Source organism: Monodon monoceros, unplaced genomic scaffold (genome assembly GCF_005190385.1).
Source record: "Monodon monoceros isolate NGI ecotype Baffin Bay Population unplaced genomic scaffold, NGI_Narwhal_1 Super_Scaffold_16, whole genome shotgun sequence".
In the NCBI taxonomy this organism is placed as follows: Eukaryota; Metazoa; Chordata; class Mammalia; order Artiodactyla; family Monodontidae; genus Monodon; species Monodon monoceros.
In genome coordinates this window covers 111123252-111143457 of record NW_021703772.1, presented here as the reverse complement: position 1 = coordinate 111143457, position 20206 = coordinate 111123252, and the positions used below count along the sequence as shown (strand labels likewise).

The following is a 20206-nucleotide window of genomic DNA, read 5'->3' as shown; positions in this document are numbered from 1 at the left end:
CATTCTCTAGTAGGTCTGTGTCTTTATTCCTGTCTTACCCCTAGGTTCTTCATGACATATTTTTTTTCTTAAATTCCATATATATGTGTTAGCATACGACATTTGTCTTTCTCTTTCTGACTTACTTCACTCAGTATGACAGACGCTAGGTCCATCCACCTCATTATAAATAGCCTAATTTCATTTACTTTTATGGCTGAGTAATATTCCATTGTATATATGTGCCAAATCTTCTTTATCCATTCATCCGATGATGGACACTTAGGTTGTTTCCATCTCCTGGCTATTGTAAATAGAGCTGCAATGAACAGTTTGGTACATGACTCTTTTTGAACTATGGTTTTCTCAGGGTATATGCCCAGTAGTGGGATTGCTGGGTCATATGGTACTTCTATTTGTAGTTTTTAAAGGAACCTCCATATTGTTCTCCATAATGGCTGCACCAATTCACATTCCCACCAGCAGTGCAAGAGTGTTCCCTTTACTCCACACCCTCTCCAGCATTTATTGTTTCCAGATTTTTTGATGATGGCCATTCTGACTGGTGTGAGATATCTCATTGTAGTTTTGATTTGCATTTATCTAATGATTAATGATGTTGAGCATTCTTTCATGTGTTTGTTGGCAGTCTGTATATCTTCTTTGGAGAAATGTCTACTTAGGTCTTCTGCCCATTTTGGGATTGGGTTGTTTGTTTTTTTGTTATTGAGCTGCATGAGCTGCTTGTAAATTTTGGAGATGAATCCTTTGTCAGTTGCTTCATTTGCAAATATTTTCTCCCATACTGAGGGTTGTCTTTTGGTATTGTTTATGGTTTCCTTTGCTGTGCAAAAGCTTTGAAGTTTCATTAGGTCCCATTTGTTTATTTTTGTTTTTATTTCCATTTCTCTAGGAGGTGGGTCAAAAAGGATTTTGCTGTGATTTATGTCATAGAGTGTTCTGCCTATGTTTTCCTCTAAGAGTTTGACAGTTTCTGGCCTTACATTTAGGTCTTTAATCCATTTTGAGCTTATTTTTGTATATGGTGTTAGGGAGTGATCTAATCTCATACTTTTACATGTAGCTGTCCAGTTTTCCCAGCACCACTTATTGAAGAGGCTGTCCTTTCTCCACTGTACATTCCTGCCTCCTTTATCAAAGATAAGGTGACCATATGTGCGTGGGTTTATCTCTGAGCTTTCTATCCTGTTCCATTGATATGTATTTCTGTTTTGGTGCCAGTGCCATACTGTCTTTATTACTGTAGCTTTGTAGTATAGTCTGAAGTCCAGGGACCAGATTCCTCCAGCTCCGTTTTTCAATCTCAAGATTGCTTTGGCCATTTGGGGTCCTTTGTGTTTCCATACAAATTGTGAAATTTTTTGTTCTAGTTCTGTGAAAAATGCCAGTGGTAGTTTGATAGGGATTGCATTGAATCTGTAGATTGCTTTGGGTAGTAGAGTCATTTTCACAATGTTGATTCTTCCAATCCAAGAACATGGTATATCTCTCCACTGATTTGTATCATCTTTAATTTCTTTCATCAGTGTCTTATAATTTTCTGCATACAGGTCTTTGGTCTCCTTAGGTAGGTTTATTCCTAGATATTTTATTCTTTTTGTTGCAATGGTAAATGGGAGTGTTTTCTTGATTTCACTTTCAGATTTTTCATCATTAGTGTATAAGAATGCAAGACATTTCTGTGCCTTAATTTTGTATCCTGCTACTTTACCAAATTCATTGATTAGCTCTAGTAGTTTTCTGGTAGCATCTGTAGGATTCTCTATGTATAGTATCATGTCATCTGCAAACAGTGACAGCTTTACTTCTTCTTTTCCAATTTGGATTCCCTTTATTTCCTTTACTTCTCTGCTGTGGCTAAAACTTCCAAAACTATGTTGAATAAGAGTGGTGAGAGTGGGCAACCTTGTCTTGTTCCTGATCTTAGTTGAAATGCTTTCAGTTTTTCACCATTGAGGATGATGTTGGCTGTGGGTTTGTCGTATATGGCCTTTACTATGTTGAGGAAAGTTCCCTTTGTGCCTAGTTTCTGGAGGGTTTTTAGCATAAATGGGTGTTTAATTCTGTCAAAACCTTTCCCTGCATCTATTGAGATGACCATATTGATTCTCTCCTTCAATTTTTTAATATGGTGTATCACATTGATTGATTTGCGTATACTGAAGAATCCTTGCATTCCTGGAATAAACCCCACTTGATCATGGTGTATGATCCTTTTAGTGTGTTGTTGGATTCTGTATGCTAGTATTTTTTGAGGATTTTTGCATCTTTGTTCATCAGTGATATTGGCCTGTAGTTTTCTTTCTTTGTGACATCCTTGTCTGGTTTTGGTATCAGGGTAATGGTGGCCTCGTAGAATGAGTTTGGGAGTGTTCCTCCCTCTGCTATATTTTGGAAGAGTTTGAGAAGGATAGGTGTTCGCTCTTCTCTAAATGTTTTATAGAATTCACCTGTGAAGCCATCAAGTCCTGGGCTTTTGTTTGTTGGACTTTTTTTTTTTTTTTTCCCGGTACGTGGGCCTCTCACTGCTGTGGCCTCTCCCGTTGCAGACAGAGGCTCCAGATGCACAGGCCAAGCGGCCATGGCTCACGGGCCCAGCCCCTCCACAGCACGTGGGACCCTCCCAGACCGGGACATGAACCCACGCCCCCTGCCTCGGCAGGCGGACTCGCAACCACTGCGCTACCAGGGAAGCCCCTGTTGGAAGATTTTTAATCACAGTTTCAATTTCAGTGCTTGTGATTGGTCTCTTCATATTTTCTATTTCTTCCTGATTCAGTCTTGGCAGGTTGTGCTTTTCTAAGAATTTGTGCATTTCTTCCAGGTTGTGCATTTTATTGGCATAGAGTTGCTTGTAGTAATCTCTCATGATCTTTTGTATTTCTGCAGTGTCAGTTGTTACTTCTCCTTTTTCATTTCCAATTCTATTGATTTGAGTCTTCTCCCTTTTTTTCTTGATGAGTCTGGCTAATGGCTTATCAATTTTGTTTATCTACTCAAAGAACCAGCTTTTAGTTTTATTGATTTTTGCTATCATTTCCTTCATTTATTTTTCATTTGTTTCTGATCTGATCTTTATGATTTCTTTCCTTCTGCTAACTTTGGGGTTTTTTTTGTTCTTCTTTCTCTAATTGCTTTAGGTGCAAGGTTAGGGTGTTTATTCAAGATGTTTCCTGTTCCTTAAGGTAGGATGGTATTGCTATAAACTTCCCTCTTAGAACTGCTTTTGCTGTATCCCATAGGTTTGGGGTCATCGTGTTTTCATTCTCATTTGTTTCTAGGTATTTTTTGATTTCCTCTTTGACTTCTTCAGTGATTACTTTGTTATAAAGTAGTGTAATGTTTGCCCTCCACGTGTTTGTATTTTTTACAGATCTTTTCCTGTAATTGATATCTAGTCTCATAGCATTGTGGTTGGAAAAGATACTTGATACAATTTCAATTTTCTTAAATTTACCAAGGCTTGATTTGTGACCCAAGATATGATCTATCCTGGAGAATGTTCCATGAGCACTTGAGAAAAATGTGTATTTTGTTGTTTTTGGATGGAGTGTCCTATAAATATCAATTAAGTCCATCTTGTTTAATGTATCATTTAAAGCTGTGTTTCCTTATTTATTTTCATTTTGGATGATCTGTCCATTGGTGAAAGTGGGGTGGTAAAGTCCTGTACTATGAATGTGTTACTGTCGATTTCCCCTTTTATGGCTGTTAGTACTTGCCTTATGTATTGAGGTGCTCCTATGTTGGGTGCGTAAATATTTACAATTGTTATATCTTCTTCTTGGATTGATCCGTTGATCATTATATAGTGTCCTTCTTTGTCTCTTCTAATAGTCGTTATTTTAAAGTCTATTTTGTCTGATATAAGTATTACTACTCCAGCTTTCTTTTGGTTTCCATTTGCATGGAATATCTTTTTCCATGCCCTCACTTTCAGTCTGTATGTGTCTCTAGGTCTGAAGTGGGTCTCTTGTAGACAGCAAATATATGCGTCTTCTTTTTGTATCCATTCAGCCAATCTGTGTCTTTTGATGGAAGCATTTAATCCATTTGCATTTAAGGTAATTATCAATATGTATGTTCCTATTCCCATTTTCTTAATTGTTTTGGGTTTGTTATTATAAGTCATTTCCTTCTCTTGTGTTTCTTGCCTAGAGAAATTCCTTTAGCATTTGTTGTAAAGCTGGTTTGGTGGTGCTGAACTCTCTCAGCTTTAGCTTATCTCTAAAGGTTTTAATTTCTCCATCAAATCTGAATGAGATCCTTGCTGGGTAGAGTAATCTTGGTGGTAGGTTTTTCTCCTTCATCACTTTAACTATGTCCTTCCAGTCTCTTCTGGCTTGAAGAGTTTTTGCTGAAAGGTCAGCTGTTAACCTTATGGGGATTCCCTTGTGTGTTATTTGTTGTTTTTCCCTTGCTGCTTTTAATATGTTTTCTTTGTATTTAATTTTTGACAGTTTGATTAATATGTGTCTTGGCATGTTTCTCCTTGGATTTATCTTGTATGAGACTCTCTGTGCTTCCTGGACTTTATTAACTATTTCCTTTCCCATATTAGGGAAGTTTTCAACTATAATCTCTTCAAATATTTTCTCAGTCCCTTTCTTTTTCTCTTCTTCTTCTGCAACCCCTATAATTCGAATGTTGGTGCATTTAATGTTGTCCCAGCGGTCTCTGAGACTGTCCTCAGTTCTTTTCATTCTTTTTTCTTTATTCTGCTCTGCAGTAGTTATTTCCACCATTTTATCTTCCAGGTCACTTATCTGTTCTTCTGCTTGTTATTCTGCTATTGACCCCTTGTAGAGTATTTTTAATTTCATTTATTGTGTTGTTCCTCATTGCTTGTTTACTCTTTAGTTCTTCTAGGTCCTTGTTAAATGTTTCTTGCATGTTGTCTATTCTATTTCCAAGATTTTGGGTCATCTTTACTATCATTATTCTGAATTCTTTTTCAGGTAGACTGCCTATTTCCTCTTCATTTGTTAGGTCTGGTGGGTTTTTATCTTGCTCCTTCATCTGCTGCATGTTTTTCTGTCTTCTCATTTTGCTTATCTTACTGTGTTTGGGGTCTCCTTTTTGCAGGCTGCAGATTCGTAGTTCCCATTGTTTTTGGTGTCTGTCCCCAGTGGCTAAAGTTTGTTCAGTGGGTTGTGTAGGCTTCCTGGTGGAGGGGACTAGTGCCTATGTTCTGGTGCTGAGGCTGGATCTTGTCTTTCTGGTGGGCAGGTCCACGTGTGGTGGTGTGTTTTGGCATGTCTGTGGGCTTATTATGATTTTAGGCAGCCTCTCTGCCAATGGGTGGGGTTGTGTTCCTGTCTTGCTAGTTGTTTGGCATAGGGTGTCCCACAGTGTAGCTTGCTAGTCATTGAGTGAAGCTGGGTGTTTGTGTTGAGATGGAGATCTCTGGGAGATTTTCACTGTTTGATATTACGTGGAGCTGGGAGGTCTCTTGTGCACCAGTGTCCTGAAGTTGGCTCTCCCACCTCAGAGGCACAGCACTGACTCCTGGCTGTAGCACCAAGAGCCTTTCATTCACACGGCTCAGAATAAAAGGGAGAAAAAATAGAAAGAAATAATGAAAAAGGATAAAAGAAAATAAAATATAGGAAGGTAAAATAAAATAAAGTTATTAAAATAAAAAAATAATTATTAAGAAAATAAAATTTTTTTAAGTAAAAAAAAAAAAGAAAAGAAAACGGACAGATAGAACCCTAGGACAAATGGTGGAAGCAAAGCTATACAGACAAAATCTCACACAGAAACATACACATACACACTCACAAAAAGGGGAAAAGGGGAAAAAGTAATAAATCTTGCTCTCAAAGTCCACTTTCTCAATTTGGGATGATTCGTTGTCTATTCAGGTATTCCACAGATTCAGCGTACATCAAGTTGATTGTGGAGATTTAATCCACTGCTCCTGAGGCTGCTGGGAGAGATTTCCCTTTCTCTTCTTTGTTCGCACAGCTCCTGGGGTTCAGCTTTGGATTTGGCCCTGCCTCGGCGTGTAGGTCGCCGGAGGGTGTCTGTTCTTCACTCAGACAGACGTGGTTAAAGAAGCCATTGATTCGGGGAGCTCTGGCTCACTCAGGCCAGGCGGAGGGAGGGGTACGGAGTGCAGGGCAAGCCTGTGGCGCTTCTGCCAATTTTTTGATTGGCTTGTTTGATATTGGGTTGTATGAGCTGTTTGTATATTTTGGATTAATATCTCTTGTCAGTTGCATCATTTGCAAATATTTTCCCCCATTATGTAGATTGTCTTTCATTTTGTTGATAGTTTCCTTTGCTGTGCAAAAGCTTTTATGTTTGGTTAGGTCCCATTTGTTTATCTTTGTTTTTATTTCTTTTCCTTGGTAAACTGATTTAAGAAAATATTGCTATTATTTATGTCCAAGAAGTTTTACCTATGTTATCTTCTAGCAGTTTACGGTGTCATGTCTTATATTTAGGTCTTTAAACCATTTTGAGTGTATTTCTGTGTATGGTGTGAAGGAGTGTTCTAATTTCATTGATTTACATGAGGATGTCCAGCTTTCCCAACACCACTTGCTGAAGAGACTGTCTTTTCTCCATTGTATATTCTTGCCTCTTTTGTTGTAGATTAACTGACAATAGGTGTTTGGGCTTATTTCTGGGCTCTCTATTCTGTTCCATTGATCTATATGTCTGTTTTTGTGCCAATATCATGCTGTTTTGATTACTGTAGCTTTGTAGTATTGTCTGAAGTCTGGGAGGCTTACATAATGGCTATAGAATTTTTGGTAAAGGAACCTCTCTCATTCCTGATATTGGATTTATGTCTTAACTTTTTTTCTGATTAGTCTGTCTAGAGGTTTATCAATATTACTGATCTCAACCAGCTTTTGATTATATAGATTTTTTCTACATTTTTTCTCTTTTAATGATTTATGCTCTGATATTTATTATTTATTTTCTCCTGCTTACTTTGGATTTATTTATTTATTCTTCTTTTACTAGTTTCTTCATGCGAAGGTTGAGGTTATTCATTTATATATATCTTATTTTCTAGTATAGGTATTTAGTGCTCTAAATTTCCTTCTAAGTAGTGGTCTTCCACCAATTTTGATATGTTTTGTTCTACTTCCCTTCAATTCAAATTACTTTCCGATTTCCATTTTGATTTCTTCTTTGATCCTTGGATATATTAGATGTAATTACCTACACCAAATTTGGGGATTTTTGCAGTTACCAAATTTAATTTCACAGTGGTCAGAGAATATATTTTGTAAAACTTGAATCCTTTTGAATTGATTGAAACCTGTTTTATGGTAGAATGTGGCCTATTCTCATAAATTTTCTGTTTGCACTAGAAAAGAATATGTATTCTGCTGTTGTTGGTTGGAGTTACGTCAATGTGAACAATTAGGTCAAGTTGACTGATAATGTTATTCAGGTCATTCATATTCTTGCTGATTTTCTGCCCACTTGTCTATCAATTATTGAGAGGTGGATATAGAAATCTCTGACTAAGGCTGTGGATTTGTCTATTTATCTTTGCAATTCTATGATTTTTTGCTTTACATATTTCAAAATTTTGTTACTAGGGTACATAAACATTTAGGGTTATTATGTCCTCTTGAAGAATTAATACCTTTATTATTATGAAGTACCCTTCCCTATCCATAGTAATATTCTTGCTCTGAAAACTAATTTGATCTTAATGTAGCAATTCCAGCTTTCTGTTAGTGTGGTATATTTTTATCATCCTTTTACTTTTAACCTTTTTGTATCTTTATATTTAAAGTGCATTTCTTGCAAATAGCTTATAGTTGGGTCTTGCTTTTTTATCCAATCTAATAATCTGTCTTTTAATTGATATGTTTAGATCATTGATATTTAACTTGATTAGTGATATGGTTGAATTTAAATGTATCATCATGTCACATTTTCTAATTGTGATTTTAGTTATAATTATATCACTAACTTCAAGTGATATTATACCACTTAACATAAAGGATAAGAATCTTATAGTAGTATAATTCTATTTCTCAACTCCTGGCCTAGGTGTCTTCCCCTGAGACTCCTGAATTAGAGCCAGGTGACCCTCCTCTAGGCTCCTGGCAGCCACCACCTCCTGTGAGAGAACACATCCCACATGGTAATGTCTTTGCCTGCTTGTAACATGTATACGGCAACCACAAGTAATGCCACAAGAGGGTGGTTGAGAAGCTTGGAAAGATAGGGGCTGGTGGTAATCAGAGAGGTAGAGATGAGACATCTAATGATGTGTCCTGGTCAGGGCTAGTCAGGCAAAGCAAGAGCTAAAACTTATACAGTGGGATCAGAGCTCACAATGGCACTCACCATTTGAGGATCTTGAGTCTTCCCTAAAGATCTTTGCAGGTCATGGGGAACAATGGGCTATTTGAAAGAATGAACCTATCTATCTATCTATCTATCTATCTATCTATCTATCTATCATCTGTTTTCTTAGGTGGGTCAGCCTAGATAGGTAAATAGGAACATAGATTCCTTGTTTCCATATATCTAACTGTATTTATCTATAGATAGATAAATAGATATATAGATAGCTTCTATAGATGATAGATAGATAAATAGATAGATAGGGCAAACAGTGTTTTATGATTAACCAGGGTTGGGTTGTCAGGAAGTGGCTTCAGTCAAAGGTTACTGAGGAGCAGCAATCAGAATTAGGCAAATGTGAGGAAATGAAGCCTGGATAAGCTGGTGACCTGAGTCAGGAAGAGGTGGATCCTGCAAGACCCACACCATCATATCCTGAACTGCTCTTGTGGCCTAGTACTGCCTTAGCTCATGTTCATTTATGATGTATCTTATTTCTCTGTCTAGCTTGTTGGAGGCCTATCTTATAACTTGTCAATTTATTCTTCTCCTTTAACATCTAGCATGGTGTCTGGAACCTATTACATGTTCAGTGCAGAAATGTAGAGGAGAATGACATTGATAAGACCAAAATGACATTTCAGGTTCATGTACCTGGAAGATTAATGATGTCATATAAGAATTAAGACAGTGAGGGAAGAGAGAGTTCTGTGGGGGAAGATGGAATGTTTATCTCTGAATCTTGTAGCACGAGGTTCAGAGGGCAATATCAGGTAGCTGATTGGGTTCACAGTCTTAGAGCTCAGCAGAGACCGGGTGGGGAAATGGCAGAGGAGGTACAGAGGAAGCTTGGGAGCTGAGGAGTGGATGCTTGGCTAAACTGAGCTCTGGGTGCAGGCAGTCAGCTCCCTTCTCTTGGACAAAATTGCCCTCAACCAAAATTTCCCATGATCGGTGATACATTTATTTTGTCCACAACTAGAAAAATGAAAGTGCACTACTTGAGCATTAACCCATGGGTTGATCTGAGGAGAGTAGCCTGTCCTGTTTGATTTGATGGGCTAGAAGGCAGCAAGGCTCTGGGTGTGCGTGAGGGGCTGAAGGTGACACTGGAGAAGACACCTGCGGAAAGGAGCCCTGGGGACCTGGAAGGCCAGATTCAGTTTCTGCTTCTCCAAACACAGAGGTGGAGAGGCTCCCACAGGCTGGCCCGGGAGCTGAGCTGAGCAATGCTCCTGTGTAGCTCTTCAAAGTTGGTCAGCTGCTTGAGAGAGTGGCAGTCACTAATATGGCTTGAAATAATGGCTAGAAAGTCTCTGATACTTTAGGGATGGGCTTTGAATGATATCCACTATATAACGAAGTTCAGAACATTGGATGAAATAATGGCACTCTCTGCACCTTCTCTGAAGCTGCTGCACCACCTTGTCCCCCCATTCCTGTCCCAGTGCAGCATTTGTGTGTGTGTGTGTGTGTGTGTGTGTGTTTTCAGCATTTCAGAAACCTAATTCATATGTTTTTATCCTCTTCCTCCTCCTCTTCCTCCTTTTTATATTATCATAACCTCACAGGTTGTTTAATGAGGTGTGAATTATGGAGGTGTGAATTATGTTTATTGAGGGAATTATGGATCTGTTTCTCTGTAGAGGCTTTCAGGTTATACCCAAGTTTCTTCTGTTTTAGTAAGCTCCAAAGAATCAATATGTACTGAATGGAAGTACTTTACTTATCTTCATTCTAAAAACTTTTCATCTTTGAAAGGCTGACCCTTTAGAGAAAACCATGGTGGCATTTTCCTTGTCATTGAGCCCAGGCTTGTGCACTGCTTCACAGGTCTTGGGAGAATTGCCCTGCCTTGACTCTGCTCTGAGCTAGTGTCAACTGATCTAATCCTGCTTGAAAGTGTGTGTTCTTTTAATTTCATCTTGAATTTTTAAGATATGTAGTATAGTGCATTGTACATGAGAGGTGATTCATGAAAATACTGTGCTTCCTTATATTCTTTTAGTGGATATTTTGAGAAATTTATGTAGTATCTTTAACAGTAAACTAGAGGTTAAAAGCAAAATTTCATAAGATATTCTAGTATTTTAGGAGCCAATGAATTGGCAATTCATTTTTCTCTTCTCTATCAGAAGAGGTTTAAATTCATTGATGGGTGAAAATTTGCCTCATTCTTTTAATTTCAGAAGTGCATAAAGTTGTCTACATTTCTCTCCTTTGTGTTCTTTCATAGACTCAAGCTCAACTTGGGGGCCTGGTCAGGAGGGAGGGCTCTCCCCATCTCCTGCTATTACCAAATGCCCTACTGGGGAGACCAGGCACCACCTACTACACTTGTATTTCTGATGTGTATTAGATCTGTTTCAAAGATTGGGCAATGTCTGGATTTTGAACTGATATCTGAATTACTGGCTCCAAGAAGTAATTTCTTGGGAGGGAAAAAGTTTGTTGGGTGCTTTGATACGCCTATTCAAGAATTTATTCTTCACCCAAAGAGTTGAAATTATCTTTGCATCTACTGTAATTTTTAAAAGTCAGCTTTGTCTTCTGGTTCTCTCATAATAACATGAAAGCTAAGAAGCCACTGCTTTGGTTTGGTCCTTGGAGATCTGCATCACAGGTGTGTGTTTTCTGTTCTTGGAGGGTGCTGAGGGGAGTAGGTGCTGATGTCTGAGATTGCAGGAGAATGAAGCCTTGGCTTTCCTTTCCTGCAGAACTGAAGCATGAGATCCATGTCTGGCGCCTTACTGCACAACGCATCAGCCCAGCCAGCCGTGAGGAGACAGCGGTTCGAGGTCTACTCCTGGGGAAGGTGCTGGCACTGGAGCGCTTGCTGGCCCGAAGGCTGCACAGCTTCCACAGGTATCAAGTCAGGCCCTGCTCAGACCACTCTTGGTTTACAGCAGTGGTTCTTATCTTTACCAGTTATACTCAATGGTTGGATTGTATCAACAACCTATTTATGACCACCCTAAGAGTGTCCAAATGTCATGTGCAAAATGTGGGCTAAAGTGATTGTGAAGAGTGCCCCATGGTATTGCGAAAGAGTAACACTAGCTGCATGCTACTAAGTAAGTTTTGGGTGCCATACACTGTGCTAAACCTGTTATGATGCAGCATTTTATTTAACTCTCACTTAGCTCTCTGGAATGTGTGCTGATATTAGCCCCAGCTTAAGGATGAGAAAACTGAGGCTCAGAGAATTTGAGCAACTTGTCCAGGGTTTTGCATCTAGGAAAGAGTGATGCCAGGAATTGAGTTCACACTCAACTACTGCCTGTCACACTTCACACCTAACACATTGCATAATAAAAATTAAAAAAATATATATATATATAACAAACTAATCTAACAAAATATTCTCCCAGTAGTTGATTTTCCAGGAGCTCAAAGAATACCTAATTCCTGCTCAATTCATTTCTTGGAGTTTTTTTTTTTTTTGGCCACCTTATGGCATGTGGGAAATTAGTTCCCTGACTAGGGATTGAACCAGGGCCCCCTGCATTGGAAGCACAGAATCTTAACCACTGGACCACCAGAGAAGTCCCTTGAGTTTGTTTTTAATCAAAGCTGAGACCTAACAGTAACAGTGAGGTGCTGAGTTTTTCCTCCCCACTCTGATGAGGTGCTGAGTTCCAACCTGTCTTTACGCTGGAAGTACTGACAGAAAGAGCGAGAGCCTGCTCACTCCTCAGGGATGTGGAAGCATTCCTGCAGTAGGGTTGAGAACTGGGTGGAGATGAGAAGTCTGTCACGGCAAGGGGAAATGTGAGTTCTTGTGAAGGTAGTGAGAATGATCTTACATATTTCAGTTTGCTGAGACCAGCCCTGTGTTCCCAGAGAGCAGGCAAGCAGACTGAGGACAGGAGCTGGGCACAGTGCCAGTGCCAACCACTGAGGGCTGTCTAGTGTGGCTGTAGCCTGGTCTGAGAGTGGTGGGAGAAAGCCACAGGCGAGTATGTAGAGACTCACTCTGTCTAGAGATGTAGCCCAGTGTGAAGCACTGTCTCAGCATCCTCAGCTCCATCTCATCTCAGGACCTACCTGTATCCTGTGACGCTGGAGAAGCAGGACCTGGTACCCCCAGGCTACTGGAAGGCCCTGAGTTGCAGGCTGGGGAAAGAGTGACCAACTTCAACAACAGGCATGGATCTTAAAAGGAAAAACTTTGTAAATTAAAGATGCAGGAGTAAATTGCCCTGAATGTATTTAATCTACTGGCCTTCAACTTTCAACGTGTTCCATCTGGTATGGATGTTAAGACACAGTCAGTGTATCTCAGGGTTAAAATGTGAAGAATTCACCAAGTTTCCATCAACTCATCCTGTTTTGATCACAGAAAGGGAAACTGAGGCCCAGAGAGGGCAGTGGCTTTGTAAGGCCACACAGTCACTGGAAGCAGATAGGAATGAGGGTGATCTAAGGCATGTGCTAACTCTTCAGGTCCTGTTTCTACATTTTATTTTTAAAAATTGTCCTTAGAACCATTCAGTTGGGTCTGCTGTGATTTCCTTTAGGGTCTGTACTGGCTGTGTGGTCGACCTCCACTGACACTATGACACGTGAGTGCTCATGAAGACTAAATTCTCCACCACACAGCTTCTTTTTCCTAACTGGTGAGGGAGGAAATAAAGCAGAAAAGAAAAGATGAGTTGATAGGAAAGGTTAAAAAAGAACGGCAAGTTGGAACAAATAGAGGTGACAAATGGAAATAGAGATGGGCGGATACCATGACCAGAGGGGGAAGGAAGCAGACCAGAGGGGGAAGGAAGCAGACATAAGTGCTTCAAAGTAGATTTCCAATTGATAAAAATCACCACTAAAGCAAGTGGCATTTCTTTTACTGTTTTTTTCCTTTTATTAAATTATAACACATCCTCATTTTGAAAAAAGATTCAGAAAATTAATAAGTAAAAAGAGGAAAACCAAGGTGGCTTACTGTCTCATTCCCCTGTTGACATTCTGGCCAGTGTTCTTCTGATGTTTCCTGTGCTATGCTCGCACATGCCTCGTTGAACCGTCCGGTCATTTCATGTATTACTTTTCCTTGGGAATCTAGAATGAGCATCTTTTCCAATTCATGAACCCAGTTCTACCAGGCTTCTTACACCACGAGGCCTGCCCCATTCTGTGGCCGCACCTGGCGTCACACTGTGGACGGCGTCCAGGCCAGGGGACCATGCTGTGTGCCACTGCTGAATGCCACCTTGCTGGCCTCACCGCTCGATGCCACCAGGAAAATGATGTCTGCCCTTTTCTCTTTTAGACAGATCTCACAGGAAGATAAAAATTGGGAGACCAATATCCAGGAGCTACAAAGAAAGGTATTGTGGTTTCTTTTCTCAGGGATTCCTTGAAGAACAGAGTAGATTCCTTTTCCTTACTTCATGTGAAGTTGCAACTGAAAGTCATCTTTCTTTTATTCCTGTAGTTGTACACAAGACATAAGTTATTTCCAGGAATTAATGGGAAAGATAATTTTCCAGACATGGTAGGCTTATTTTGTCCAGGAATTTAAAAGGTAAACTTATTATGTTCCTTTAAAATAAGGCAGTACTTTCTGTGGTTGGCCGGCTCTCAGCTCCCCCTGACCCTGAAAGGCAAGTCTGTGGCTCCCATTGTGTGGGTGAGGAGATGGAGGCCAAGACAAGGGAGGCGTGCTGCTTGAGATGGAACACCTTTTGGGGCAGAGATGGGGTGTATGTCTTCTGTTGTACAGCTCTGACGTTGGGAGGCAAAGCTCATTTTGGGCTCTTTTGCTCACTTTCCCACCTAGGTGGGATTTCTCAGCCCCCCTGAGGACACATAATGCCCCTCTCCCAGCTCAAGATCTGCTGGAAGTCATTTATATCTTCATGAAATTTCAAATCCAGGTAGTTTCTTTCCTAGGGAGAGGTTGAATACCCACTCTCTAATTATGATAGGAACATTTTGTCCTTCGCTAAAGGAAATTTAGACATTGGGACCTGGTAGATAACATGTTCTTTGAGTCTGTCCTCCCAGCATCTGTCCCACTCAGATGGTCAGGGTTAGGGAAGACGGGAGTGGCTATGACATTTTTCTGGCTTCAGGCTTAAACGGACCCTGCCCACCTTTTCTAGTAGTTCTGGCTGCAAGTTAGGGATGAGACTGTGTACCTCTTTGTATACCTGGTGGACAAGGACTGGGGAGCTGGGCATTACCCCTGCATTGTTTCTCAGACTTCTCACTTTGATGACCTCAGATAACCAAAGGATAAAATTTGACAGGCACCCCAAAATAACAGAGTACAAACTTTGATCATCTTATACCAGCCGAGTGACACTGGAATATTCTTTGACCTCCCTGCTCCCTCCATTTCCAATCCTGGAGTCGACCATGGTAATACCCAGTTTCTGTGGTTAACCTGGCCCAGGGAGATACCATGCCCCTTTCTTCCTGATTCTCCATCACAGACTCATCTAGCAAAATTGGCTTCCTTGGTGGGGGAAGGGGAAGATGAGTGGGGGCCGGCCAAGCCTTGGCAGTGGGTGGGGAAGGAAAACAGGAGCTCCCAAAGCAGCCCCCATGGCGTGTGAGCAGGGGGCCAGGGGCTGCTGCCAGAGTCGTTGTGACACAGAGAGATATGCTTGTGGTTTTTATGGCAGCAGCTTTAACTGTGTGACCAGAGAAATCAAGAGAGAATACCTATCTCTAACTCTACCTATACCTACACCCATACTCATGTCTGTGTCTAGGTCCATGTCCATGTGTATACCCCTGTCTATACCCTTATCTATATCTACATCTATCTCTACATCTGTATCTATACCCATATCTTACCCATAGCTCTGTCTATATCTACCCATACCTACACCTGGATCTATATTTATATAGCCTTATCTATATTTACATCTAGACCTGGATATCTTAGGCATAGACTAACAGACAGAGGTGCTAGTGGGACCACACTGAGGAAAGGACATAGTGCAGCTGTTGGTTCACACCGTGGAGTGTGATTCACACAGGGGCCTAGTTAGATGTGTGTGCTTCTTGGGACCTAACTCCTTGCCCCAGTCCCACACAGCACAGCACCCTTTGGGGACCTTGTCCTATCTTGCCCTGTGGCTCAGGCCCACTGGAAGGAGGTCTGCAACTCCAAGGTTAAGGAAGGTGCTGCAGAGTACCTCCCCTCGCCCCCTGAATGCCTGGGGCAGGATCCCATATGTGTCATCTGGTGACTAGGGGACTGCTAAGTGCATTCAGCAGAAGTCCTGTTATTGCAAGAACATTTTAACCTCAGTACCACATGAGCAGAGATTTGCATAATAGAGGGAAAGCTAAACTAAAAGGCTATTAACACACAGTACCCGTGGAAATGCATGTGTCTTGAAGGGCCAGGTCCCTGGAGGTTAATGTGTAGGCTTCACAATGGCTTTATTTTATCTGATGCTGGCAGTGGGCCTGGGAACAGCTTAGCATCTCTGTGTCATATTGAAAATGCATTTAGTCAGGTGTCATTTAAAAGGATTGTACTGGGCTTCCCTGGTGGCGCAGTGGTTGAGAGTCTGCCTGCCAATGCAGGGGATGCGGGTTCTTGCCCCAGTCCGGGAAGATCTCACATGCCGCGGAGCGGCTGGGCCCGTGAGCCATGGCTGCTGAGCCTGCACGTCCGGAGCCTGTGCTCCACAGCAGGAGAGGCCACAGCAGTGAGAGGCCCGTGTACCGCAAAAAAAAAAAAAAAAAAAAAGGATTGTACTATATTTTTTATGTTTATTTTTCATAGATTTTGATTTCAAGATTTTGAATGATCTAATCTTAAATCTGTACAGTTTTCCTTGTAACACATGATCTTATCTTTCAAGTTCAAGTTGCTATATTTTTCATCATAAGGAGAAATTTGTAGTGATTCAAATCACGTAGGATTGTGGACACATTGCAGAAATCAGATTACACTGAGTAAATGAGTTGTGTTTTCCTCTCTCACAGCACAGGATATCAGACAGGATTCTGCTCGCCAAATGCCTGACAGTGTTGGGATTTGTTATCGTCATGTTCTTTCTCAATTCGTTTGTCCCTGGTGTTCATCTTGATATTGGTGAGTCTAATTTTTGGGGTAGCTTTTGTTGATAGGCTTTCCAAGTGACATCACGGTCTGGAAGGGAATGTTTCAAAGCTTGTTCCCAGATGCTGGTGAGGGCTGAGAGAGATAGTTTTCTGGAGGAGAGGGAGAGGAGGACAGAGAGGGCGAGGAGGACAGAGAGGGCGAGAGAGAGATACATCTCAGTGCCATGGGTCCTCAGCCCCTCCAGGTTTAACATTAGAAGGGATAGAGAACAGGGTGGATAGCATCATCTCTATCGTACTTAATAATCAGATCTTCAAACTGTTACCTGAGAAACACCTCTAGAAGAGATAAGAGGTCATATCATCAAGGCCACAGTCCTGCAGTTTGTGCAACCTGACCTGACGATTAGATGAGAGACATTAGTGAAGGGGCCAGAGAATTACAAGAAGTCTACGCTGGTCCTTCTCCTTACCCAATGGTGCATCCATTTTCCCTATGCAACAGAACTCCATTCTCCCACCTGCTCCCATAGATTTCTCTTCTCTTGCTTTCACAGTCTTATGGCTCTCACTTTGTACTTTCCCAAAGTCTAGGTTGCGTGGCCCATCCCCACCTGACACATGGCCATCTTGTAGAATGAGTTCACCAGATATCGTGTTTACCCTGGCATTCTTCTACTCTCCATCAACATTTTCATGTTACTTAGATCTTTCTAGTTGATTTAATAGTTATCTCTATTGGTGTCATTATTTAAAACAAAATAAAACCACTTCCAAAACCCACCTCACATGAAAGTATAGATATAAAGTTAAATTTGAAGAAGTGTCAAGGAGCATTTTCTTTAAACAAAATCTTTACCTATGGTTTTCCTTCAAAAGTGAGCTCTGCTAATATGTTTTTATAAAAATTTGACTTACTGCAACATTTGAAGAATATAACCTCTGTAGAAAGCAAAGCTTCTTAACTGTGTAAAATAGACGGATAACATGGGCAGGCTTAGTTATTCGATCAACAGCATTGCTCCTTTAGTTATTGGCTACCACTAGGAATCTTTATATCTCTAAAGATTAAACAAGTACAACAAAATTGGTATTTTGTGGGCATACGGGTTCCATTAGATAATTCTTTTGGGTGTTCACAGATTATTTTGTTGTGGTCCGAGTGCGGGTTGGAAAAGAATTTCCAGACACAAGACAGAATGTAAGGAAGATAGGGTTTATTAAAGAGAAGGGTCACTGCAAGAACAGTGGACTGACTTCCCGGTAGTCAGGGAAAGTCGACAATGAGCATGGGTTGCTTGTCTGTTTTTATAGCCGGGGAACCTGTAAGTCATCTGCTGACTGGGCAGAGTACGTATACTTTCAGTGTGCTGAGCGAGAGAAAAACAGGGCAAAGTCTTTCCTTATATGGAATGGGAAAGGGACAGGGCATGGTGCTTGGGAGGGATCTGGGTCATTGCAATGGTCACATTGTGACAGAGTGATGGGAGTCCTGTAACTCTTTGTTCTGGCAATATTTGCCCTTTGAGTTTACCTTGTTCTTTGTCCTTGGAGCACACCACATTTCCCCCTCTCTTTATTTAAATGGCCAATTCTTTGGCCCTATTGGATCCCTGCTCATGTCTACCTACCTGCCTAGCTCCTTCTCAGGTGTTTGGGAACCCTTTTTGTAAGGAGAATGGCCAACAATTCCTCTGGCTGCTTCCTGCTGGTTGGGGGCATCGTAGGGGCCCCGGGTTCCTGATGCCTGCTCTGTCAGGGTGTGTTCACGGAGGGAGATGAGAGTCCAGGGAATGATAAGAAGGCTTGTTCCAATGTAGTCCGTGTGCCAGCTGGCTGGTACCCTTGTTGTAGCACCATCTGGAAGTGAATATTTTGAACCTGTTGGGAGATGAACTTAGATAATGTGTTAATAATGCAGGGGCCAAACAACAAAAGGAAGGCTATCAGGATTAATGGTCCCGACAAGGGCAATAGCCATGTCCATATCTGGATCCCCACAGAGGAGAGGAGGCTAGAAAGCCAGCTGGGGCCCTGTCCTGCCCTCTCTTTTAAATCTTCTATTAATTTGATGTTTTTCTTTAGAATCTGAAGGTTTTCTTCAATCTGGCTGGAGGTGTTAAGCAGCATATCTAATTTAGTAGGGCACAGACACTCCCTGCCTCAGCTGTTATAACATTAAGGACCCTCCTATTTTGTAAGACCACCTCGGCCAGAGAGCCTAGGGCTGACTGCTGTTCCTCAATGGCTGCTACTGTAGCCTTCCAAGATTCCTGGTCCATGATGGTGAGATGGAGAACACTCCTCTGTAAGAGGGGTATGCCTGCAAACCGAAAGAGCCCTCTAAAGACACTATGTATTATGTTGGGCCTATCAAGAATTGGTTTATTGTAAGCATGACCAGTCAGTGGTTTATTTTTGTCTCTCCCAGACAGGTCTTAAGGCCTCCTCAAGGAAGGACCCAAGGTTGGGAATGCCTCTTGAGGAAGCTAAATCCTTTGTAATGGTCGCCTCTGGGACCACAGCACTAATTGTGCGGGAGCCCCCTTCAAAGTGTGGGAAGATCCAGATAGACCCCGTTACCACATAGAAATGAAAATCCAGTGCCCCTCAAAGATACCCCTGTTGTGGGTCCCCAGAGCCAGGCCCTGACCTTTTGGGAGTTTTCCTCTGGAAATAGACTGGGGTCCCATGGCCTAGGATTAGATTGGGAAGGCCAAACTCTGAGGAAGTAATCATCTATACAAAAAGGGGAGAATCCAGGCTCTGACTTATTATGAGTGTGATGGGGGGAATTGGCATAACAAATTTCTGAATATTAGCTGAATTATATTATATTTTGGAGAAGAATCTTGCCAGGAGGTTAAACTAAGTGTCCAGTGGTCACACCGATCCCCATGTATTTAGTTCCAAAGCCCGAGCTGTTTATGGGGATATGGTCTTCATTAATATATTTCTTAGTCTCATTTTTCCTTGAATTTCCCCAACACAAAGTGAAATTAGCTTCATGTACATCATATTTATTTTCCTCTGACTAGGGATTCCACTCCAGGCTAGTCTGATTAAAATTGAGGGTATAGTTACAAAGAGTCATTTAGCCAGCCCAAAATTGGTCCCCGTCCATCCAGGTTTTGGAAACAGAGCTGTGCCTCATCTGCCCAAGCTTGGGCTAATGCCCATATCCTGTTTTTCTCTTCATGAGTACAAGTGGTCAGGACTACATGAATGTCTTGCCAGGTCAGGTCAGAGGCTATAGTGAGGGCCTGAAATTCCTTAATAAAAGTGGTGGGATCCAGACTGAAGGAACCTAACTTGTTTTGAATTTGGGAAATGTCAGACATGGGAAAGGGAACATGGACTCTAATAGTGCCCATGTATCCATTTGCTACTTCCCTTAAGGGAAGCATATTAGAATCTGTTTCCTGGTGTTGGGCATTCCTCGATCTTATGTGGGGAGGGGAGGGGGGCTTTCGCCCTGATAAGGGAGTGGCTGTTGGACAGCTGTGGGTTGAGGTGGGGTGGGTGCTGAAGCAAAGGGGGTTGAGGGGGTGGAGGACAGGAAAGGTCGAGTAGAGGATCGTCTAGGAGATCTGATGGAGAGGGAGACAGAGGGGGTCAGGGGGATAAGGCAGCAACAGAAAGACACATGCGGCATGAGTCCCTCAGATTGGGATTCTAAGTAAGGGCTATAAAGGTCTGGACATAAGGAGCCTCTGAGTCCTTTCCTTGTTTCTGGCAAAAGAGATCAAGTTGGAGGATCGTGTTATAATTTAGTATGCCATTAAGAGGCCATTTTTCTTGGTCCCCCAGTTTATACTGGGGCCAAGCTGTGTTACAAAACAAAATGAAC

General features: G+C 41.5%; 1 protein-coding gene across 3 annotated transcripts in view; it reads left to right on the top strand.

Moving 5' to 3' along the window:
- The window catches only part of OCA2 (OCA2 melanosomal transmembrane protein), a 271619-nt gene that overhangs the window by 153138 nt on the left and 98275 nt on the right, over positions 1 to 20206 (top strand). For all 3 annotated transcript variants that reach the window (XM_029225950.1, XM_029225951.1, XM_029225952.1), the window contains exons 16-18: positions 11046 to 11193; positions 13598 to 13655; positions 16279 to 16387. In XM_029225950.1, coding sequence (XP_029081783.1) covers positions 11046 to 11193; positions 13598 to 13655; positions 16279 to 16387 — 315 coding nt within the window. The remainder of the gene's footprint in view (positions 1 to 11045; positions 11194 to 13597; positions 13656 to 16278; positions 16388 to 20206) is intronic.